The 24,148-nt window shown below is 42.9% G+C and overlaps 1 protein-coding gene across 4 annotated transcripts in view; it reads right to left on the bottom strand.

Annotated features, from left to right (window-relative positions):
* The window catches only part of LOC102072960 (nesprin-2), a 181,891-nt gene that overhangs the window by 33,857 nt on the left and 123,886 nt on the right, over positions 1-24,148 (bottom strand). For all 4 annotated transcript variants that reach the window (XM_074542222.1, XM_026796308.2, XM_026796309.2 and 1 more), the window contains exons 85-99: positions 23,473-23,649; positions 22,119-22,274; positions 20,644-20,793; positions 18,132-18,308; positions 16,845-16,978; positions 15,574-15,778; positions 13,485-13,664; positions 11,986-12,111; positions 11,329-11,483; positions 10,671-10,818; positions 9,849-9,943; positions 8,344-8,578; positions 6,789-6,983; positions 5,944-6,069; positions 3,872-4,027 (exon numbers count right to left, since the gene is read on the bottom strand). In XM_074542222.1, the coding sequence (XP_074398323.1) occupies positions 3,872-4,027; positions 5,944-6,069; positions 6,789-6,983; positions 8,344-8,578; positions 9,849-9,943; positions 10,671-10,818; positions 11,329-11,483; positions 11,986-12,111; positions 13,485-13,664; positions 15,574-15,778; positions 16,845-16,978; positions 18,132-18,308; positions 20,644-20,793; positions 22,119-22,274; positions 23,473-23,649 (2,415 nt within the window). The remainder of the gene's footprint in view (positions 1-3,871; positions 4,028-5,943; positions 6,070-6,788; positions 6,984-8,343; positions 8,579-9,848; positions 9,944-10,670; positions 10,819-11,328; positions 11,484-11,985; positions 12,112-13,484; positions 13,665-15,573; positions 15,779-16,844; positions 16,979-18,131; positions 18,309-20,643; positions 20,794-22,118; positions 22,275-23,472; positions 23,650-24,148) is intronic.

The following is a 24,148-nucleotide window of genomic DNA, read 5'->3' as shown; positions in this document are numbered from 1 at the left end:
CACTTCTAACTAGCTAATAGCATCTGTCTCTAGCCTAAGGCTCTTAAATATGTATTTATTTATTAACCTTGATGGATTCCTGTACCAGGATATATGGGACAAAGGAAGTGAAAAATGGTTCAAACTCTCCTGAAGCAAGAGAAACAAGTAACTCCTCATTCTCACCAATAAATTCTGTCTATAAAGATTGTGCATAACATTTTGCTTGTCTTGGCTGTAAATGGCCACACTGAATGTCTCCCCATGGCAGGAAACACTCCCTCTTCACATCCCACATGCACTTTATACAGCATATGACTCCTCAAAATTCCATTATTGGTTCTTCTAGACTAATATCTAACACTCTTTTGTACCCCAGAGTGAAGTTTAAATGTGTAGCGTGGAAGCAAGGCCAGCTCCATGTAACACCAGGATCAAAACAGAAGGCACCAAGCCATTTCCTACCACATTGCTTTTGTCCCCTAAATTCTGGCTTGTTTTCCAGGAGAGGATGGAGAGCTGAAAGGGATTTCTGAATCCTTCATGACAATCTGAGCAAAAACATGAGGATGAAAGGACTGTCTTGGGACACAGGGAAACAATCTCCCAAGTTCTCCATAGGAAAGAGCCTGGAGGTGCCAGGGACCTCAAAAGCTTTCTAAGAGTGTCTCTGCTCTGGGATGCTCCTATGTACCCTGAGCCTCAGAGGTATGGAGGGTGAACCCTTCATCCTTCCTGAGCACTTGCAGCACCTCCCATGTGTGGAGGTGAGTTTACTTGGTCGGTGGAAGAAAAACAGTTTGCAGCAAAACAAGCTCTAAATGCTGATGTGATTCTGACTCCAGGTTTGCCTGCTCAGAACGGGGCAAGGCAGGATTTTAAGAGCAAGAAGCACCTTTTGGCTGGCCAAGCAATACAGGCTGAGAGTAAAAAACAGGAACAACTCAAAAAATCCCAGACAAGCTTCTAGGAACATGAACCCTTCAAGCCATTGCTTTGAGCCCTTTCTCCTCTGCCCAGCTGCCCTGGTACCACCCCCCCATTTTGCACCCACTGTGTGAGCATTGTGTGCATTCCAAAGGGAGGCTAAAATAACATCCCCAGAGATGCTGGCTGGGATGAATGGTTAAATCTGTGACCTACATGCACCTTGCAAGGGCAGCTCTGTAAATGCTAATCCCTTGAGTGCATCTGCTCCCTCTGCCTGTGTGCCCCTGCCCAGTTGAGCACAGGCATCTGGCTGCCCCAGGGCTGTGACAGCTGCAGCTCTTTCACCTCCCTGCATTTATTCTGCACACTTTGCTCCACACAATGCATCTTGACCCTACTTTGTTATCCAGAATGAAGCAGTCATGCCAACAGCAGAGCTGATCAAGTCTGCTCTCCAAGCCTGTGTCCAGCACTGAGCACCACTGTGAGCTCTCCTGAGGCTCATTAGGGTTGTGCAAACATTCAGAATCTCCCTCCCTACAGCACTCAAGAGATTCCTCCCACTACAGATTTTGTGTGCCTAACACAGTTACATTACTGTCACCTCTTTCCTGCCTCCAAGACAGACTGAACTCAGCGTTGCTCCCTCAGGAAATTAAAATGGAAATTTTGAATAAAATCTGATCTTAAATTACTACAGGAAATTACTACTTGGATAGACTGTAGTGGAGCACATATAAAAATTTTAATTTTCAGGGCTATTCAACACAGTGGGGACAGCAGGCTTCAGTAGCTCACAAAAAGAATGAAAAACAACATTTATAGGCTTAACTACAGATTTCCATTAGGAAAATTGTTCAGGCATTTTAATTTTAAAAATAATAGCTTGTATTTCTCAGAAGGGGAGAGAATGTCTCTGGAATTATTTTCAGAATTCAGAAAAAATAACACAGAAAACACTGGTTGTATAACAGTCATTCAGTTTAAGAAATTAAATTCTTCTTTCTCATTGCAATGCCAAAAAAATTAATTATTCCAATCAAACCAAATAACTATTTCATCACAACACAGTTTGTGAAATAAGCACAGCTGCTCATTACTCTGGCAACATACCCACCAAGATTGCTTGACCTTTGCCTATGGAAAGGTTAGAAGCAAAATACTAACTGGCTTCAATACTTCTTCACAAACTGTAAAATAAAAGCTATTTACTTGTCAAGTAAAGGCATGCAAGAGTTTGGCTTGCTGGTGTGTAGAGTCCCCCAAACAACTTAAGACCCTGAAGTATTTTACCTCTTCCAATCCTGTTAACAGGGCAAAGTAAACACACATTCAAACTGCAGAATAACCTAATGAATCGAGTCCATGTGACTTTGCTGTAAGTGTTCCCCAGCAATTTTACACACAACACTAAATTAAGTGCAACACAGCAACAAGCCACAAAGAATGCAAATGTTTCACAGCATTTTCCTGCTACAAAGAAGACAAGTCAGTTCTCAATGTGTTCAAGCCCTATGAGTTAGTATTTAAACACATTTAAGTTTCCTTTCTGCTGGCATTTTGTTTCAACTTCCCTCTTCCTTTCCTTGCTCCATGCCCTCAGGCAATTCCTGTGCTTATCCCTCCCTGCCTTTGGCAGCCAGGAACAAAGGCACCTATTCCAGCAAACAGCTGCATCTGGCTCTGTGCAGGCAGTCTTACACAGGGTTACACAGCCACTTCTTACAAAGGGTTTGCAGCAAAACCCTGGGCAGGATTCTGTTGTCCAGGACACAAAGGGTGAACTCCATCCCTGGCCAGCTGTGGGGGAGCAGCCCCATTCCCAGCCAGAAGTGCCCGAGGGGCTGAGCCCAGGGAAACTCCCAGTCCTGCCCCAGGGAAACTCCCATTCCTGCCCCAGGAGAAACCCCAGTCCTGCCCCAGGGAAACCCCATTCCTGCCCCAGGGAAACTCCCAGTCCTGCCCCAGGGAAACCCCAGTCCTGCCCCAGGGGAAACCCCAGTCCTGCCCCAGGAGAAACCCCAGTCCTGCCCCAGGAGAAACCCCAGTCCTGCCCCAGGGAAACCCCATTCCTGCCCCAGGGAAACTCCCAGTCCTGCCCCAGGGAAACCCCAGTTCTGCTCCCAGGAGAAACCCCAGTCCTGCCCCAGGAGAAACCCCAGTCCTGCCCCAGGGAAACTCCCAGTCCTGCCCCAGGGGAAACCCCAGTCCTGCCCCAGGAGAAACCCCAGTCCTGCCCCAGGGAAACCCCAGTCCTGCCCCAGGGGAAACCCCAGTCCTGCCCCAGGAGAAACCCCAGTCCTGCCCCAGGAGAAACCCCAGTCCTGCCCCAGGGAAACCCCATTCCTGCCCCAGGGAAACTCCCAGTCCTGCCCCAGGGAAACCCCAGTTCTGCTCCCAGGAGAAACCCCAGTCCTGCCCCAGGAGAAACCCCAGTCCTGCCCCAGGGAAACTCCCAGTCCTGCCCCAGGGGAAACCCCAGTCCTGCCCCAGGAGACACCCCAGTCCTGCCCCAGGGAAACTCCCATTCCTGCCCCAGGAGAAACCCCAGTCCTGCCCCAGGAGACACCCCATTCCTGCCCCAGGAGACACCCCAGTCCTGCCCCAGGGGAAACCCCAGTTCTGCTCCCAGGAGAAACCCCAGTCCTGCCCCAGGAGAAACCCCAGTCCTGCCCCAGGGAAACTCCCATTCCTGCCCCAGGAGAAACCCCAGTCCTGCCCCAGGAGAAACCCCAGTCCTGCCCCAGGGGAAACCCCAGTCCTGCCCCAGGAGAAACCCCAGTCCTGCCCCAGGAGAAACCCCAGTCCTGCCCCAGGAAAACTCCCAGTCCTGCCCCAGGGAAACTCCCATTCCTGCCCCAGGGAAACTCCCATTCCTGCCCCAGGGAAACTCCCAGTCCTGCCCCAGGAGAAACCCCAGCCTTGCCCCATGGATATCAGCCCGGGGGAGGTGAACACTCACCCGAAGGCAGAGCTCTTCCCACTGCCTGTGCAAATGCTCCACTTGCTCCTTGAGCACCATCATGTCCTCGGTGAGGATGAGGTGTGCCAGCTCCGCCTTCATGGCCTGCAGCTCCTTCATGTCGTGGGCCCAGTCTGCCAGCGACTGCTCCAGCTCCTGCATGGAAATGCACCCGCACAAGCCTTGGCACTAAGCTCCTCGGCTTTCCAAACCTGCTGCCTAATCCCTGCCTGGCCTGTGGGGGAGGAGAGCAGGGAATGTGCAGCCGCCTGTGCTGGGGCTGGGCTGACCGGGATCTCCAGGAGATCACTGGAACCCGGCTGGAACCCCACTGGAAGTCACTGGAGCCCATGGCAGTGCCCCACTGACCCACCAGTACCATCCCTGCATCCCAAAGTGCTGGGACAGCCTGGCCCCAGCAGCTCCCCATGCTCCAGGGCAGCATCTGGGCTCTCACACCCAGGCCAGAACATGCCTGCTTCTTTAGGGTTTCCTTTTTTCCTGGTATAATTGCTTTGGACAAGTTGTTTCCACCTGCATTTGCTCCAGTTTCAGGTTATTTTTCTAAACACACAAAGATTAAATCAGTTGCCTTCTCTAATGAATGATGTCATAGGCACTTCCTCAGATTTGTGAGGAATGTGGAGCTTTTAAACTGCTTGTTCACAGAAAACAGGCTCTCTTTCTGCTTTGCTCCCCCAACTCTCCTTTCCCTTTATTATAAGTTACACATTTTCCTTAACACTGTTAAAATTGTCTCTAAAAAGGCAGAGGTACCACTGCCTGCAGCTGGGGAATATTGACAGTCTACACACACAAGGTGCTAGGTCCCATTTTGCAAAAGAGCTGCTGGGAAGGGTCATTGGCTCATCCAACAAAAAAAGAACCTCTTAGAGAGAATCCAGTTTGTCTCATTTTGAAGGGAAAAAAACTTGAGTATTTGTGTCAGAAGTGTGCTGGGTCTAAACCCCGTGAGGATTTTCACAGGTCTTGGACCCAGCTTCAACACTAGAGGAAAACACCAAACAAGCCTGACTCTAAAATTTACCTGAGATCACAGTACTCCTATAAATGTACACACTTCTTGCATTTATGTCTCCTAACAAGGGGCAAATCCAGAGCAATTACAGAGCTAACTATGGAATTTCATGGGACTTTGCTAGACTCATGGAAGGTCCAGGGCTGAAAGAAAAATAGCTTTATTCCAGATAGAAATGCAAAGCAGGAAGAGCATGCCATGCCATTTTAGTCCTTTGTTGTACTACAACACCTACTAGCAGCACTTGCACTGGCACTGCCTGACCCTGCTGCCTCTGTAGCTGAACCTCTCTTGCTGGGATAAGAGGCAGAAGCTGTGTGCTTCCATCTCACAGATAAGTCGGGGCTACAGCAAGGCTGCTGCCATGGGAAAGGCAGCCAGCACTCATAAAGAAGATTTCAGACAGCTGATAATGAGTTCAAAGCCTTGGCTTGTTAATAAGCTTATTTGTTCCCACTACATAGGTCAACAATTCACTTCATAAAAGGATGATGAAAGACTGACCACTCCAGACAAAATGTCTCCTATTCCTTGGAAATGTTTTTCTTGCCATTTAATTTTCATGGTGCACTATGGGCTGCAAGGAATTTTGACACTCCCTTACTCTTAATTTTCCTTCTCTTTAATTATTCCTAGATCCTGCAGGTATGTATGGTGTTTTGCAGAATTACAAGGTCTCTTGCCTGAGGAGCTCCATGTACAAAATGGATTGGGAAACAAAAAGGGAGATTCACTCATGACACAGGAGCCAATTGAGCTGAGAGAAGGAAGCTTTTTCCCTTTTGTTTGAGAAACCACTTATTTTATAAATTCAGACGGTAAAGGGAGCAGAAACAGGAAAAAAACATTCCAAACACTACTACTACTCAATCTTCTTGATCAGCTGGACTTTGGAGATGGGCAGCAATCAGGATGGTGTAAAGAAGAGAAATTCAGTGTCACTGAAGAGGAGGTAAGAGGGAAAACTGATTTTACAGGGATGAGGTGTTGTGCAAAGACCACATCAATTTAAATACAATATAGCTGCTCATACCTTAATATGTTCCTTGGCTTTGTGGAGCTCTTCATGTTCAACAGGGAGTGGATCTTTTACTTTCTCCTTTAGCTCTTGCAGTCTGCTTTCCAGTTCCTTGGTTTGCTTTTCAAAGCAGTCACAAGTCTGCTCAGGGAGACCCAAAGAAATATAAAATAGGAGGGAATTTTATCAAAATATATGAACCACGAGGATATGTTACAAAATAGCATCTTCAACCCACTGAAATAATCCATCTTGTGCTCTGCTTTTTTCAATTTTCTTTTTTGATACATAGTGCCACCCACAAGATTTTGGTGCTTGCATTTACAGAACTTCAAGCCTCTTTTATTTAAGCCTTGCCTTAGAGAGCATTTCTGCTTACTTTGTTTTGTTCAACCCAAGAGGCTTTAAGCATGGTTTTTGGACTGTATCAGTGACAGTATTCAATTTTAAGACATACCTAATGTCCTACCTAGCCATGAAAGCAAATTCATTGCTGTAAGGAAATAAATATGACCAGCCCTTCTATTTATATGCTGAAAAACATGGGGAGGAACAAGTCATGTTGACTCTAAGCTAAATTTTAGCTTTACAGCCCAAAGCAGGAGTGAGCTCCAGGCCATGGGGAGCTTCAGAACAATCAGAGCAGAAACATCCATTGTAGCAACAAATGGAATCCAACTCAAATTCCTTTGGAGAATCAGGAGACCACAGTTTCAGCATTCCCCAAGCCCTGATGACACATAACAGGCACCTCCCTCAGAGTGCCCCCGCAGTGAGCAGCAGCCCAGCCTGGAGATGGTGGGACTGGGAAGCTCCTGAGACCCAAGGCCAGAGCAGCAGGTGGGGAGGGCATCACCTACCTGGAGGGTGCCACTGAACTGCATCTTCTTCTTCTCCAGCAGGGCCTGGGTTTTCCCCCAGCGCTGCTGCAGCTGGCTGAGCTCCTCCTGGAGGGCAGCGCTGGTGCTGGGATCAGAGACAGTGCGCAGCTTCTCCCCGGCGTCAATGACCAAGGTGTACATGGCTTCCCACCTCTGAAGGATCACGGCCTTACTCTTGAAAAGGAAAAAAAAGTTAACTTTCCAAGCTGTTCTTAGAAAATTCCAGAAGTGCTTTGTTGGTATTTCACTTGGGAAGATGACTCACAAGGTACAGCTTTTTTCACAGTTGCGAAAGTGGAATCAATAGATCTCCTATGTGCTTCTTTGATTTCAGAAAAATCATGTTTTCTGCAATATTTTGATTTATAAAACTCTACAGAAGCTTTCCCCAGACCAAATCTATAGTGCCAGACTGAAAGTGTAGCAGTCAAAAATACAGACTAAGTTCTGTGACCACCTCTAAGGTCAACATCTTAGGCTCAATTTTTCAGAGATAACAGCCCTGTTAATCACGATGCACTCCAAGTGAAGTAAGCCATCAATAATAATTTGCCCACAACAAATTGATCCCTAACACAAGGAGGTATAATCAGAGCTTCTTTATGTAGAACAGCAGCAGGAGGAAAAGGGCAATTTGGAGTAGGAGGGAGAAGACTTTCTGGCTTTTCTCACTAAGAAAAAACCATGAGCACTAAGTTGTAAAATCTGCTGAAAATCACCTTTACACAGCAGGTAGAAATACAGATGAAATAAAAAGGGCAAGCACCAAATGGAATACTGGTAATGTGTTAATCCATCAACACTAGGTGTGTGGGGACACAATATAAATCTTGGAGTGTGCAAATAGCATTCAGTAGTAGGATTTTAAAAGGTTTTAGATTGCCTTATGCAACCATCAAGTTCACTGCTTGTTTCTACCTTTCTATAAAACAAAGAGGTCCACAGTTAAATGCAAAACTAAAGCATCCAAAATTAACAATGGAAAATAATTTTTTCCATTGCATGTAAAATGCAAAACTTACGGTTCTGAAGAATTGATCATAAGGTTTGTATATTTTGGAGTGAAGAGATTCCCCTGCAAGTGTTTTTTCTTTGTTTCTGGCCTCTCCTGCCCATCCCTGCACACATAGGACCTATATGGCCTGTCTTGCCACATAACTATCTTTCTTCAGGCAAAATAAAAGGGCTGAATTCAGCAGTCATGTCAGTAAGATGTACACAGACCTAGAGCTTACCTGCTAACTAGTGTGTCTGTCTCATCTGGCACCCTGAATTGCCATTTTCATATCCATAAGGTTTTTAAAGCACGCAAGGCTGCTAAATGGCCATGCTGATCAAGAAGTTTCTGAGTACAATGAACCTTTTGCAATGGTTTCTTACCTGCGCTCAGCTCTAAGGAAAAAAGTATCACCAATCATTTCTCCCCCAAGAAAAGTGTCTGATTTTAAAGCTTTTTGCCTGACTGGACAGAAGCTTTTTCAGTCTGAGGGAAAAAGCCCACATATTTTAGATTTATGAGAAATAAACACAGTACCTTGAAATCATGAATTATATTTCTAAGCTGGTAAAGGCTGTAACAGTCCTGGCTCTTCACAGCTGCAAGGAAGCTGTTTGTGTCATCAAGGAACCTGCTGAGGCTCTGCAGGGAACTCCTGAAGAGCTGCCACTGGCTCACGAGTCCATCGACGTCCTTCTTCCTCTGCTGAACCATCCGGATAACATTCTGCCACTGCTCCTTCAGCAGTGTCAGCTTGGAAATAAACTCTGTCCTGAAAATTACAACGCCTGAGTGTTAATTAATTTTGATCTCAAGGCTGCATATTACAGTAATTGTGATGGAGCTCCATTTGCAAAGTTGTTTTTCAATTATAATACCCAGCAATCCAAGAAAGCTCTTTGCAGCCCTAAGCTCAGCCCTGCTCCCTGTATTCCATCTTTTAAACAATCCAAACAACCTTTTACATGATACAAGAGAGGGCAAGGCAAGTCAATCTTGCAATTGTGGTGTAGCAACATACATAATACAGCAATCAGACACAATGTGCACTAAACACTTCTCTGGAGAACAAAAAGGTCAATCCAAGTGAGACAAGGTAACTGATTACGCTGCAAAATTGATCTGCACAATGGAAAATTGTGTAGTTATTGAACCCATTTAAGCAGTTATTTTGTCCTCTTCAACATGGTCAGATGATCCAGCAGATCTGGCTGGTTGGTTAAGGAAACCCCATCTATCAATTCTGCTTCTCTGCAGGAGGCCATTGTCCCTGATTTAGTCTTACACAAACCCCTGCCTTCGTGTGGGTAGTTCCAAACACAAAATCCAGCAGCTCACCTTAGTGCAGCCCTACCTTCCCTGGCAGTTTTAAGCCAAGCTATGGATTCCATACTGCCATGTCTGAGGGGGACACACACACTGTCCTGCCAAGTCTCTGGAAGCAGCAAGGTCTGGCAGGGAGGGAAATGTGTTCACCCCAAGCACCTGAGGCAGCTGAACCCCTGCTCACAAACATTACCTGCTGTTTCACACTACGTTGATTAAGAGAAAGGTGTAAGATCATACCGATAAAAAACAGGTTTAGGGACCATACATTTGGGGTTTCATGGCCAGTGAGTCAATGCCCTGCCATGTGTGCCAGGAGCAATGCAGACAGCCCACACCTCTGCACTCTGAGAAGCAGAGAGGTCCAGGAAGAGGGAGAGCATCCTTCATATGCAGCATCCTCATTATGCTCTGTGGGCAGGCAGCTTCTCAGCCACAGGCACAGAACAAAAGGCTCCTCTTCAGGAGCAATTCCTTTTGTTTTCAGCCCAGCCTGTTACTATCCCAAATGCAGTCTGGCCAGAGCACCTGTGTTTCTTTCTCACTGCACCTTCTCATGCTTTTGCAAAATGTGACAGGTGATCATTCAAAGAGTGAACCCAGCTAAGAATTTGGATTTATGTCCTCATAAGAGCAAAGATTCAATACCAATTCCAAGGAATACAGCATATTCACTAAATGACCAAGATCTTAAGGAGGAAAACCACATAAAGTACCTTTTCTCTGCTTCTCCAGATTCCAAAGAGAGTAGAACTTTTTCTATGATAGAATTAAATGTTTGCTGATTTATGGAAATCTCAGTCTGCAGCATCTGAAAATACCAAGAGAACAAGCTTTAACTATGCTGTGAACAACCTTTGCTATGAAAGCTGCTTCTGCTCCTCTAGAGTGACAGGATTTACTTAATTGTAAAAGCTGAAAACTATTATTTTCAATTGCTAGTGTCAAATGTGCCCTAAGACTCCACAGTTTTTGGATTCCAGGAGGAATTTACACATATGTGACAGTGGACCCCACCATGAGCTGGATGATAGAGATTTGAAACCTACAGTTTTTTGACTGTTTCTCTGTAACAAATAGCAACTGTCTGGAAAAATGCCAGAGAAAAAAGATTTTCACTAAAATCTAACAGCTGGTCAAACCAGAAATATGCTGTGAAAACTCTATTTTAAATGCTTTTTTTCCAGAAACTGTTAAGACTGCTGCTAGGTCTCCATCAAACTATCCAGTTAGCTGCCACAGGCTCCAGTGCTCTGGGACAGGCAGACAAGTGCACCTCAGGGCTGGGGAAATTTAGGACTTCCATGACACAGCACATGAAGATGCACTCCTAAAGGTCTGATTCTGGCAAAAAGGGATCAGTCCCTTTGGAAAAGGATTTTCATGTTTCAGAGCTTTTACCTTAATAGGCATTTTAGGAGTGAAATGCTCCGTAAAATCCTGCCCAGATCTAATTTCAAAAGGCACAGAATTTTCTAGTGATTTCCCCCTGCCTTCATCATTCAAAATGGGGCTTCCAATTTTAGAGTTAGCTTTACCTCATATACTCTCTGTTGCTCTTGCAGTTCTTCAAACCGTCCTGGAATATCTGTTTTTAAGGCTTCTTTCATTTTTTCTAGGAATTTCATCCACTTTTCACATTTCTGGAAGAATTTCTTCTCATCATTTTGGGTTCCCTCAAGCATACTGTAAAACAAAATTAATAGCCAGAAATTTCTGTTGGTGGATGTTTTTCTGGGTATATATATATATATATATAATATATATATATATAAAAATATTATTATATACCAAATTATATATAATTTTTATATAATATAATGTTCATATAATTATATTATATATAATTATATAATACAATTATTATATATTTATTTTGAATGTTTATTTATTTTAACTATTTTTAATATTTATTTTAAATATTTTTTATTCATTTTAAAATTAACATATGGGGGTTTCACTTGGCACTTTGCTCCCTTCTTCCCTTCAAACATCCAGGTTTTTGCTTCAAGTGACTTGGAATACAAATAGCCACTGAAAAATCAAGTAAACTGCAAGGGCAGAATTCTTCCTGGCAAGCTGCTGAGAAAGCTGAGAGCAGATTGCAAGATGTTCTATGCTTTAACTTGGTTTTCATTTCAATTACAGAAAAGGGAATTGTTACTAGTGTTTTTTTGTTTTATTTGCATTTCAGACCTGCAACACTCCAGAGCAGCTGCTGTTTTCTGACTCCACTGCCGAGTCAGGCTCTGCATTTTCTTCAGGGTGAAGTCACTGAGTGGCAGCTTTATGCTTGCTTCATTCAAACTCTCTATGCTTGGAGAAAGTGCAGCAAGCTCCAGTGTCTGATTCTGGAAGTAAGGAAAAAATAAATTATTGAAGAAAAGTACTGCCTTTCTTTCATGTTAAACAAGTATAGAAGCTTGTTATCCACAACTTGAAAGCGCCCAACATTTCTGTGTTAACTTCAAAAAATACAGGGGAATGAAAAGTAATAACTCTTTTACACAGGGCTCACTTTTCCAACAGTACTGAACAGATACTCAAGACCTGGAACTTCCACATTTACCTCATACTCTACATTGAGGGAAACAGGGCAGCTCCAGAGCAAAACTGGGGAAAAAGATCTCACAACAACCCCAAATCTGGGTGATTTTCCTCCCTTCCATGCAGGCATTTGGACTGAAATGCAGACCTAGAGTTTCTAAACTTTAATAATTCCTTTTTGTGTTTTGGCTGAATTATAGTTACTCTGATAGAAGCGCTGCAACTGTGACATTTAGGACACAAAGAGCATTTTGAAGTGGGCAAGAGCTGAGTAATATCTTTCTGTATTTGGGAATGCAAACATACCATGAGCAATTCTGAGTTGTCTCCTTCCTCTAGACAAAGGCTATCAAAGGTGTCTGTGCAATTCTTGACACGACCCTCCAGTGTTTCCAGGCAGTTGTTGAAATCCTCCAGTTGTAAAAGATTGAACTGGGGTGAATATTGAATATTTACATTAGTTACTATTTATTACACTTCTTCAAAAGTAACTACACTTATACAAAAACGGGCAATAAGCAATATTTTTAGGAAAACAAACAGTTATTAAACCTAAATTCTAATGTATTTATAACTCTCTCTTGAATTTTTTTCCATTTTTCAATGGGACAAAGGGAAAATTTAACACAAAGCAGAGACCTCAGAATCTGTCTCAGAATCTCCAAATTCTGAGACAGCTGTAACTATGTGAAAGGAATAGGGGTTCTGTGATATCTTTTGTAGCTTTATTGTGAAATTGAAAACTCAAAACTCTGCTTATCAGAGGGGAAAACTTGTGAAAATGAGCTTCCTTTGAGGTACACACAAATCCTGCACAACCAAAGCTGTGCAGCTCACAGGAGCTCTGTAGAGAAATTAGTAGGGCTGGAAATCAACTTTCCTGTAGCAGAACAGCACTGGGAAAACTTTTTCTTTCTTTCCAGAATTAAACTCCACATCTCAGAGCACTTACACAACAACAGTTTTTTAAGGGATGAATGGCAAAAACTGGTGTATGGAGAGAGATTGCTGTGGTAATACCACAGGGTTAAACCAGAGAAAATGACTACCCAGAAATGCTTTTTTTTCATGCAGTGAGAAGTTCACAGGGAATATGAGAAACCTGTTATCTTCACAAAGATTTCTGGCTTCCAGCCATTCACTGTGCTGGTAGATGGAGTCATAAATAGAGCTGGCTTCAAATATCTTGATGAATTTGGGTTTACTTTAAAACAGAACAATTCATTGAAACCAGACTTTTTCCATGGATTAATTCTAATGTAAATGTCCAGCAGTACATTTGCTTGGAAGCTTTCTCAGGAATACTACTACTACTCTGAGCAGAGCTCCTGGATCCAGGTCTCTGCCCATCTGGCCTGAACAGGAATGTGAATCTGGTCCTCAGAATTACATCAAATGGTCACAGTTCTCTGTTTGGTTTTAGGTTCACTACATGAACTCTTCCCAAGGAAAACTGAAGCTCATGATTTTTTTTCCAAGACAGAGTTGAGAAAGTTCACAACTTACTTCAAAGTTCAAAAAAAATAAAAAAAACATTTCCTAATCTTTCATCATCTGAGGGTCCTGGGGGTAACAGGCCCAGTGACAGAGGCTGTTAGAGCAACACAAGCAGGTGAGGGTGAAATCCTTCACCTGTCCTTCTGGCTTCATGTATTATTTCTTTATATAGTTTATAATCCTGCTGAGTTTTAATGAATTGAAATTTCAATTCAAGAACTACAGTGCTCTAATGAGGAATGTGGCTCACACAGGACTCTAGTGAAGTTACCCCACACTAACAGCTAATTTAATATTAAAAAAAATACCTGAAGTTCATCCAACTTCCTCTGCAACATCTTTTCCAAATAGGTTGCTCTCTGGAATGGCTGCAGCTTCTCTGCCAGAATGGCCTCAGCAGCTGTCCCAGACTGCTGTTTTATCCTGTCAGCCTGCAAATAAATCTGGGCTCGGCATCCTGCGAGGTTTTGAAGGCCGTGCTGTAAATTCTGATGAGAAAAGGGGAAAGGGAAAAAAAAAAGTCAGTAAATGAATCAGATCATCATTCATGTGCCACTTTCATTTGGTATCTTTTGTTGCTGTAACTAAACTCTTTTTGTTGAGCCCATCTGGGAGCCAAGCTCAGCTGTGGTGAAAACTTCAGTCTTTTACTTGGAGGATAATGGGAATGGCATCCTTTGAGTGCCGTGCTGGGAAAGGCACAGTTCAGAGTTCAATGGAACACCAGTGACTTCAGGCACTGCTGCTCCAGAGGAAATCAGGGAGGGAAATTGGGATATCCCACTCTACAAGATGTGTGTACACTAGAAGATGAGGAACTGGCCCGTGCTGCAGATGAGGAATGCTATTTAGTTACAGCCATACCAGTACTTTGGATCCCTCAGTGACTGAGGACTATGGGTTAGATTTTATTTGTTCCCCTTTACTTAGAAAGATGCTATAAAAATATACTCTAAAGGCAGTACAAGAACAAAGGGAGTAATTTTAGACTCATTCAATGTACGTGATTTTTTTCTTTTTTTGAGAAGTGAAATTTACTTTTAGCCATGAAACCCCCTGAAATTTGCCAATATGTATTTTTTTTTTCTGAGAATTATGAGCAAAGTCTTCTGATGAATAACAAAGAACACACACATTTCCCTAAAAAGCAAAATGGTCCTTGCTTCCTGGCCCCTTTGTTTAAAAGGATCATATTATAAAATACCACTCCAGCCATTTAATGAAGAACCCATTTTAATTTCTTCTTCTCTAGATAAGAATTTATTTTTCATTTTTTGTGGTGGCAAAAATCCATAAAACCATAAATTTTCCTTATATAGAAAGAGGAAAAGATTAGAGGGATTAAAATAAAATTTTGTGGTGCACATGTATATTCAAATAGACATAACTCATATGCCATTTCATTGATCCTCATTCTTTTAACCCACCACTTAAAAAATCCACATTAAATTCCATGTGTTCTACCTACACACACCAGGACAGGATCTACAGTGCTAATGGCATTCAGGTGGCCATGCCTTGCTTAGTAGGTGTAACACTCTTCCCAAAAATTTCCAGAAAATGCAATCCCTTTTTGCTGACATATTGGTGAATTTCTGTCACAGCCATTAGTATATCAGAAAAAAGTAAAAATATTTTGGTTTAGACTTTGCTGCTGTCAGTTTTTTCTGACAAAGAAAGATACATGAGTTATCTTCCCAGTAAAGTTTCTTATTTAAGGCTACATGCAAAATGGAATATTCTGCACTTCTTCCAATTCATGGCTAGAGATTTATAAAGCACAATGAATCACTGCTCTGTCCTGACATAAGGATTATTATATTTCTTTATCACAATCTGAAGAAACCAAAAATGTCAGAACCTAATGACAGCTTTGCTGCCTAATAGAGTCCAATGGTTTCAGCATGAGATCCCATTTGCCTAAAGTCAGAAGCATTTAGAGTAATCTAATGAGCTCAGGAATCTGTGAACTCATCACACCAGACCAAAACACAGCACCAAATCCAATTAAAAACAATTTGAAGGCTGTGGAAGGGTTCAGGATGATGATGTACTCAGGAAAACTGCTCTTTTTTCTCTCAGCTATTGTTCTTGTAGATATTATTCCTCCTCCCCATAAGGTTAATAATTTTTCTTTCAGTGATTCCTTCCAATACAGGCCTGATCTTTTGTGTAGAGCAGGCAGTGGCAGAGATGGAATATGACTCCCTTGTGCTCTTTTCTCACCATACAAGGTTTGGTCTCTGGTCAAAGTGCTTAAAGGAAATACAAAAGTGCCTGTTCATGGGAGAAACCCACAGATTTTATCTTTTCCACTGACTGGATTGCAGGTAATCTTTTGCCTTATTTCTCAAAAATAAATCTTGGTTTGTACCCAGCAGCAGAAACTTCATGTACCTTCATCTCCTGTATCCTCTGCTCCAGAGTTTCTATGGAGTTCTCCTCAGGCACATGAGCATCCAGGAGCTGAGCACACTGCTGGTTGTACTGCTCTAACTTGGCTGCTGTCTCAGAGCACAAAGCCTCAAAGGGCTCCCAGAGCTGCAGAGCTGCCTGTGCTGCCCGCAGCTGATCTGTGATGTCTTCATTTACTGAGTTCCACCTGCCAAAATATCAAAAGTATCAAAAGATTAGGAGTGTTTTCCCAGTAGGTTCTCCTGAAGAATGTGATTTGGCATGGGATTCCCAAGGGAGTTGCTTTGCATCCACACTCATGTTCCTGAAAGCCACAGTTTGTGCTGTGGGACCTATCACATCAAAAGCATGCAGGTAAAAGGTACAAGAAGTTCCCCATCCCTGGAAGTCTTCAAGGATGCATGGCTGTCCTAGGGTGACGTTATGATGCTTGTATCCCCATCCATGTGTTCTGTTTATGCTGGATATTATGTTCTGTGCCTTCAAGACTGTCTCTGAAGAGTGAAAGTTTTGTTTGGGTTTCTTATCAGCCGCCCCCCCACGGCTGACAGGACACACAGATGGGGCAGTACATGGTGCTGCTTTTGCTTTTTGCTTGGCTTTTTCCTTTGCTTCTGCTTGCTCTTGCTTCTGCTCATTATGTAGTTTAGCTAAGCAGTCCAAATTTCTTCCTGGACTGTTTCTCCTTTCCTTTTTTGGCACCACTCGAGCCTGCTCCGGGCTGGGGCCTGGCAAACCCCGAGAGTTTGCACCTTGTGGCCCAGCGGGGCCTACTCTGGGCAGCAGCTGCCCCAGCACCGGAGGGACTGAGAGCAGAGCGAGCACCCCCAGAGAGACTTTCTGAATTTGTCATCTTTGTCAGAGCGGTGACAGAGTGGTGTCACCCACTCTGTGTGCTGGGGGTGCTGTGCCTGTTAAATAAACAGGCTCTTTCCACTTCTCTCCAAGGAATCCTTCCCGACCCGGTTGTGGGGAGGAGCTGTGTGGATTTGCTTTATGGAGGGGCCCCCTTTAGAGGTTTTCTCCCAAATTTGCCCTAAACCAGGACAATGGGTCTTGGAGAAACCTGGTCTGGTGGAACCCTTCCAACCAAAACCATTCCATGATTCTGTGACTCTACTCCTCACACAGATGACCTTAGACAGGTGAGATGCATTAGTGCAGATTTGAAAATCTGACAAATGTTTGAGTCCTGCCTCAAAAACTTGGGTTTTTTAAATACTAGTAACTGGGGTCTGATTTTGCAGGCTTACCTAGTGTGTGCCTCCATGCACTTCTGGTCAATAATCTCTGCAAAGGACGGGGAACAGATCTTCTTCAGGTTACTGGCAGCAGCCTGGAGCTTGGCCCAACTTTCTTCACTGCTCTCTGATTCATCTTGAAGAGCCTGCAGAATGGATTATTGCAATTAATTGTGAGGGATAAATGACCTAAGTGTAACTTCCCCTATAGATTAGTAAGGATAAGGCAGCAATAATGTCATACTTCTGCAGCACAGATTAAAATGTTTGCAGAAAATGTAACACCAATTCCTAAAAATCAGGAAGCTAAGAGAGGTGAAATAGGAAAAAGAAAATAAAAATTCAGGAGACCTGTTTTAAACTGAGTTAATTTATTGGCTGTTAAAGAAAAAGCTCATTTAGCAAGCCCACACCTCTGAACTGAATAAATTAATTTGCTAGAAGCAAAAAATGCTTTTATTTTTAGCCACTGTTTCTACTGGCAGTAAAGTTGGCTTGGTATCTCCTGCAAGCTCCCCCTCCTGATATAGGCCATTGCAGCATATCTGTGAACTGTTCCAGGTTAAAAGTAAACAGAATGATTGAAGGAAGAAGGTGCCCAGTTCCTGTTATTTATAACATGAGCCCAGGTGAGGGTGGGAAGAGCTTGTGCAGGGTTTACTGCCAAGAGTCCCATACCCAGCACTCACAGCCTCAGTCTGTCCTGCCACTTCTGATACAACTCAAAAAAACCCCAAATCAGGCCTTATTTACAGGAAAACAGGGAATGCTTGCACAGACTTTCAATACTCATTTAGAGTCAGGAAAGGGGATTTTAGCCAGAGCTGTGAAATGCCAGACCTAGAGCCAGCCTAACAGCCTAATCCAGATGCTCCACTTGGACTCTGTAACAGGCAAGCAGAGCAGGAGGAGGATCCAGAGCATTCATGTCTGGCATTCTGACTCATTCAGAGGCTGTGCAGGAGACTCCAGCTCTCTGGAGGGTGACAGAATAGTTGGAGTGGTGCTGGAGCGAGCAGAAATGCCAGGCTCAGCAGCAATACAAGGTGCAAGGGAGCACAAGGACTTGGTGGGCTTTTTCCTTGAACCTTTTACCTAAACTGCACTCAAGCTGAACTTATGCACTACATAAAATAAGAAGTCTAAGTGCCTCTGGAAATAAAAAAATAGCAATATTGCGCTAACTTCAGTGTCATTATAAGAAAGAAAAAGTTGCTCAGATAATTTTTTCAGTCTTTTTTCAGTGGAGTTTGTTTGCCTAAAGGGAAAGAAGAAAGTACAGAAATTAGACAACTTTACCTGGAGAGTTTTGACCTGTTTTTTCAAAGCTTCCAATGAAGCTTCTTCCTCAGAAGGTTTGCACTGGTCTATGCAGTACAAATATCTTGTTGTCATCAAGCTGACTTCTGCATAAATTTCATCATATGCTCTCCATTTCTCCAGTATTGACTCCATTGAGGCCTTTAGCTTTGCAACCTGCAGACAAACCATTTTTGTTAATGTTTCTTGGGTAGTCCTGACATATAAATCACCTTTAAATTGACTTAGAAATCTAAACTAAATGCTCAATCCATGACAATCCACAAGAATTTGCCAAGTTGGAGTATTTTACTATACTTTTGGTAAGGAATTACGCAGGCTTCAAAAAAAAGCAGTAAACCATATCTAGAGTAAAGTGTAAGGATTTGCTGGAAACCAAAATTTCACTGGAGGTCAAGGTGGCACTATTCTGTCAGAACACTCCAGGAAGTACTGAAATAATGAACAGCTTATTTCTTCCTGCCAAAATCAACCTGAAGTGGGAGGAAGTTGAAAGCCTTAATCTTCTTAGGAAGCAGATAGTTTGATCCAGAGATCAGGTTTCCCTTCAAGGACAATTTGAACAGAAATTGGTTTGCATTCCTCTTATGTCATTGTGCTCTAATAATGCAGGCCCGCCTGGACCCCAGGCTAGCAAGTCCAGGATTTTCATACAAAATTAAATTATTGATATTCCCCTTATTTTCTGTCCCTTTAATTAATGATGATATCCCCTTTATTTTTTGTCTCTTTCATTATTACAGTTTAATCTACAAGGGGCAGGCATGGTTTCCATTTGCCACAGGCTCCTGGAAACTGCCAACACAAAAGCACAATCCCCCTTCAATCATTTTTATCCTTCTGTTTCAGCTAAGTACCTAAGGCATGTCCTGGGTTAGATAAAACATTCACCTAGTTTAATACCTATTTTGAGTTATGCTTGGAGAAAAGCATGAAAACCAGGCAGAAAACCACATCTCCATGAGACCTGACAAAAGCCAGATGCCATATTTTGGTTCTGACTATGCAGGCACAAAATGGAAGATGAAAAAATGTCCAGGCCATAGTTCACCCTAAATACACTGCATAGATAATTTTATCCTAGTACCCGAGTTTCAGGCACACACAGGCTGGTGGATTAATCATCCCTATTCTCTTTTGAATCATGGTACAGGTGGGAGGAATCTCTAATTGCTCTTTGTAGCCTGTAGCTAATTACTGCCCACACAAGGAAGATGGAAAGGCATCGTTCCCGGGAAATGTCTCAGGGCCACAGACTCACAGGCTTGAACTCAACCCACGGACAATTTAATCAAGGTATTTCATCTCCTTAGCCCTGTATTAGAAATCTCTGCCTGGCTCTGATGTGAGCAGTCACCCGTGGGAAGGAACCTGCACTCTCTGTTTCACTGCACACACAGACAGCTCAGCCCCAAGAACATCCTGCAGTTTGCAACTTCAGTACTTTAGTCACAAAATCCCTAAAATTAACATGACCCACCACGGTGACTGTAAGAAGAGAAAAAGCACCAGGCTGTCAATCCTGCCAATTTCTACCCCCAGCTATACATCAGAAGGAAAAACTTTAATCGTGTACATAAACACAAATTTTCCTGCTTTCTTGGAAAGAAACAGTCACATCCTTTCTGCTGAAACCTAAACCAAGAAGCAGCAGGTCAATACTGGATCGACATCTCCTGTGGAAGAGTTCAAGCAAAAGGGCTCAAGTTTCACAAAGTTCTGAGGAAAAAATGCAAGGACTCTGTAATAAAAAGTGTAAAGCAATCTTAACTAGAACACAGCCACTCCATCATGTAGAATTCTCTACAGTATGTGGTCATTTATTATCACAGATTCAAATCTTTAAATGTGTTCATTATTATCTCTCCTGCACCTATGAATTACATCCACATTAAAAAAAAAGATCAGCTCCAATTATAAAGATCTTATGATTATAAATAAAAACTGCTGGGGAGTCAGTTTGCATGGGAAACCAATCTGTCAGACCCTCCTTGAAGCAACTGGAAACTACACAGGATCTGAGGATGGCAAAAACCACCGTGGTGTGTGGATGAAAGAGTAACTGGGAGGTGGAAAAGCTGCAGTGAGAACAGGGCCAGAGTAGGCAGCTTCCCAGTTGCACTACAAGGGAGAAAGAACAGGGTATGAAAGAGAAGGAGATAAAGTAAAAGAGTTTAAGGTTTCCATTTGCAGCTTGACAGAAAAAGAGCAGAGCTCTTTCTTTATTTTCTTAAGCTGCAGACTGGGATCTGTTCCTTCTCCCCTTGTACCCAAACTGCTTCAAAATCAGACTATTTTTTCTCTCTCAACTTTGGAAATACATTCGTTTACTTTACAGTAAAGACTTGACATGGAATTCTTAGGAAGGTAAAGAGCAAGGAATACTTTGCATCTTTTTTGTACCAGCTCCTGCCATCCCATGAAGAAGATTAATGACATTGGTGGTCAGAACATGCAGTGCAGGAAACCTGAGCACAAGCAAGGCTTTTACCTGGTTTACAATGCTGTCCTTCATTTCACACAGCTCAGCTATCCTCAGAGACTGAGTTTCTGGGGTTTGTTCTGCATTACCATTTGAAGCCAAACTCTTTTTGAGCTCATCAAGAGTTTCGGATTTAGCCACGAGTTGATTTTCTAGCTCCTAATAATGGAAAAAAGAAGATAAGCAAGATCTTTTAATGAGATCATAAAAATAACTTCTGTGTGAGGAGCTTAAGTAAACATTCCTACTTTAAAATCAATTTTGTGCAATTCTTCAGTCATGCAAAGGTAAGACAGGAACTGGTTTTGCAATGAGTGAGTCCCTGACATCCTAACAACTTCTGGAAAGTTATTTTCAGTTTGTCCCTTTCCTCAGAGAGACCTCCATGGCAGAAATTCCACTGAAATCAGCTCCAGTGAAATCAAGTGAGAACAATCTCTAATGAATGGAGATACCTGGGACTCCTTCCCCAGCACAACCAGAATGATTATAAGAGTCTTGACATGCTGGGGAAAGCTCAACAGAGCTCTTTACAATGTGAGGAACTATCCATACCCAAATGGGCCACAACATTTTCCTATAATGCTACACTTAAAGCCATGACCTTTTTTCACTTCTCACTGATTGTCCCCAAAACATTTTTGAATTTGGACCTCATTTTTATTGACCAAATGGATTTTAATGAAACATTTTAGCCCCCTGTATCCCAGCACTGTGTGTTGCTTGGAGCAGGTGAGTGTTTAGACCAAGCTACCCTTGTGCCTTTCTTCCATTCTGGCCCCTCCACACATTTCAGAGATGCAAGTAACTCAGTGTGTAACAGAGCACTCCAGACAATAAAAGCAGCCTACTACAAGAGAGAGATGTAACCATGGCAATGAAAGAACAAATATTCCATGCTAAAAAATAGAGAGGGAACACGGTACTGAATGAAAACAGCAGACTGTCAGATTAACAGGAACCAGTTATTAGGTGGCTGCCACCTGTATTAATTTTGAGGGATCTGATGCCTAGAAAAACAGAACAAAGGACACCCAGATCCTTGAGGCTGCCGCAGAGAGACTACACTACAGTCTAGGGCAGAAGTAGAGAGGGTTGCTATTTGTCCAAATGAGACTGAGTAGTTTCCATGACACTTCCATCACAGAGCTCTTCAGACTAATGGAATTCATAATTTCTGCCATGGCTGTGCTGAACTGAGAACTACTTCTGTTGGAAGTATCTCAGAATACAATATTGCTGCACAACACTCCAAATACCATGAAGCAACAGCAGATGCATCTTCAATTGGTGGAAAAAAACACAGAATAGCCACTCACATTAAAAGTGGTTCTGTCTCTTTATCACCTGAATGCAACATGCTTTAATTAAAATGACACTGGAGAATTCTTCTGGGAAATGGCAACTTCCTTTAAATTTCTTTCTGGTAAAATCTGTGCAGTTCCTTAGTCTGGATTCAGCAAATTACTCATGTAATGCTTTACCTTGCAATCATCTAAGGTGTTCTGTGCAGAGATCAGACTTGCTGGGGTCTGTAAGGATCTCAGTCGATCACTCTGAGCTTCCAGCCAGTTGTGCAAAGTCTGGGCTTTGTTCTCATTCTCAGTAATATCCTCCAAAATGTGTTCCAGGTCTTGTATCTGAAAGTCACAGAAATGTTTTAACTTACTTAAACCTACAAGTGGGCAGAAACAGGGCTTTGCCTTCCATGACAAAATCAGACATTACAAAATCCATACTGAAAATACTCTTTAGAGAAAATACTTTGAAAGAAAAACCTAAAATGTCTTGCTGACTCTTTAGGATCTGATCTTTTCCTTTGGAAGAAACAAGGCAGTGTGTATTCTGGAGCTGGCAGACCTGACAAGTTGGGAGACCCTGCGCTATGTGGACACATTCCTATGGAGTCTGAAAAATCTCGTTCTTACTAAAACCCACCAACAAGGCTACTAGGAAGAAAGTGACTTCAAGTTTCCTATCTTCAATCTTGGCCCCGAAGATCCATTAAATCCTAGAATTGAATTTCATGAAAATGGTAGAGAAGATAACCTTTTCCCCAAAAAAACTGAAATTTCATCATGGGAATCTTCAATTGTACGGGAAATGAAATTTCCACTTAAAATGTTTCTGGAAGACTTTCTGAACTAAAAGACATTGGCAATTTTCTATCTGACCAGAAGTCTTTGTATCTGGATTCAGAATGGCCAGCTTCTCCCAAACCTGTATAAATTGAGACACAGACATGAAAGAGAAATGTGTTGGTAGAGGGATTCATTCCAGCAGCCTCATGGTTGCATTTTGGGATTCTAAGCTCCCCCATGTCTTTTCCATATCATGAGTCACACCAGCTTTTCTGGGCATTGGGGCACATAAGCAGCAGCATCTAATTCTGGATGCATGGATTATTTCTAGCCTCACTAGAATAGAATAATTCTGAGGCATTGCCTGAAACAGATTTTCTCCAGAGAAACAAGATTATGTGCTGATAGGAAAATTCTGCATGTAGACTTGACTCTACCAGCTGCTGACCTTCAAAGCACTGCATTAGGAAAGCATATTTACTGCAAGAGGAGGACACTGACAGAGGAACCCATTTCCAGTGACCCAGAAGGGCTGGGGCAGGGCTGGGAACTGATCCCTGCTGTGCCTTGTCCAGGGGGTTTATGTGTCCCCATCTGAATGTGCCTGTCAACATTACTTCCTTAATAATCACTGTTTGCACAAATCCAACCGCTCCAACAGGAAAACTGCTGGTAGCTTAATATATCCCTAATACAGAGCAGTGGCACAGGCAAAACCAGAGCTGGAAGAAAGAAAGCCATGGGAGCTCAATCCAACCTTTCTGTTGAGGGCTGCCTGCAGGCGGTGCCACCGCAGGTTCATCTCACCCAGGCACTCTGCAAACTCTGTCCTTTCGTAGCGCTTGCTCTCCACGTCACAGGTGCTCATCTGCAGCAGGGACTGGTTAACAAAATCTACCATCCACTGCTTAAAGTTCATCTCCATCATGTATTCCTGCAGGGAAAAAAGAGAAAGAACAAAAACTTAAAGCAATCAGTTCTGTGGTTTTAATCAGAGTGGTTCCAATGATGCTTCAATGTGTGGCAATGGGGCATTGATCGCTTTGTTTGAATCATGACCTAAAATATTCTTCTGAAAGAGATTTGTCTGTAGGAATAATTCTCAAATTTTACCATTCTGTATTTGTGTACCTGTTTCCATCCACTGAAATTTCTGCAGAAAATCTCTATCATTATGTGGTTAATTCAAGGTAAAAACAGGCTAGAGATGGAACAGAGAATAAAACCCAGGGGAACCAGACCCTGTACTTAATCCACTGGACAAAACCATCACACTGCCACGGGCCCAGATGAGGCCAAGACCAAGGCTATCCCACACTCCTGCAACTCACGAGAAAATGAAGCATGAGCTTCTACTCTTTTTAACAAAACATCTGGTATCAGAATAGAATATCTGGGAGGAAAAAAGTGTCCCTCCAGCATCAGCATCTCTT

The sequence above is a fragment of the Zonotrichia albicollis genome, chromosome 6, assembly GCF_047830755.1.
Source record: "Zonotrichia albicollis isolate bZonAlb1 chromosome 6, bZonAlb1.hap1, whole genome shotgun sequence".
Lineage (NCBI taxonomy): Eukaryota > Metazoa > Chordata > Aves > Passeriformes > Passerellidae > Zonotrichia > Zonotrichia albicollis.
Note: the sequence above shows the minus strand (reverse complement) of the source record. Positions and strands in the feature narration are given on the sequence as shown.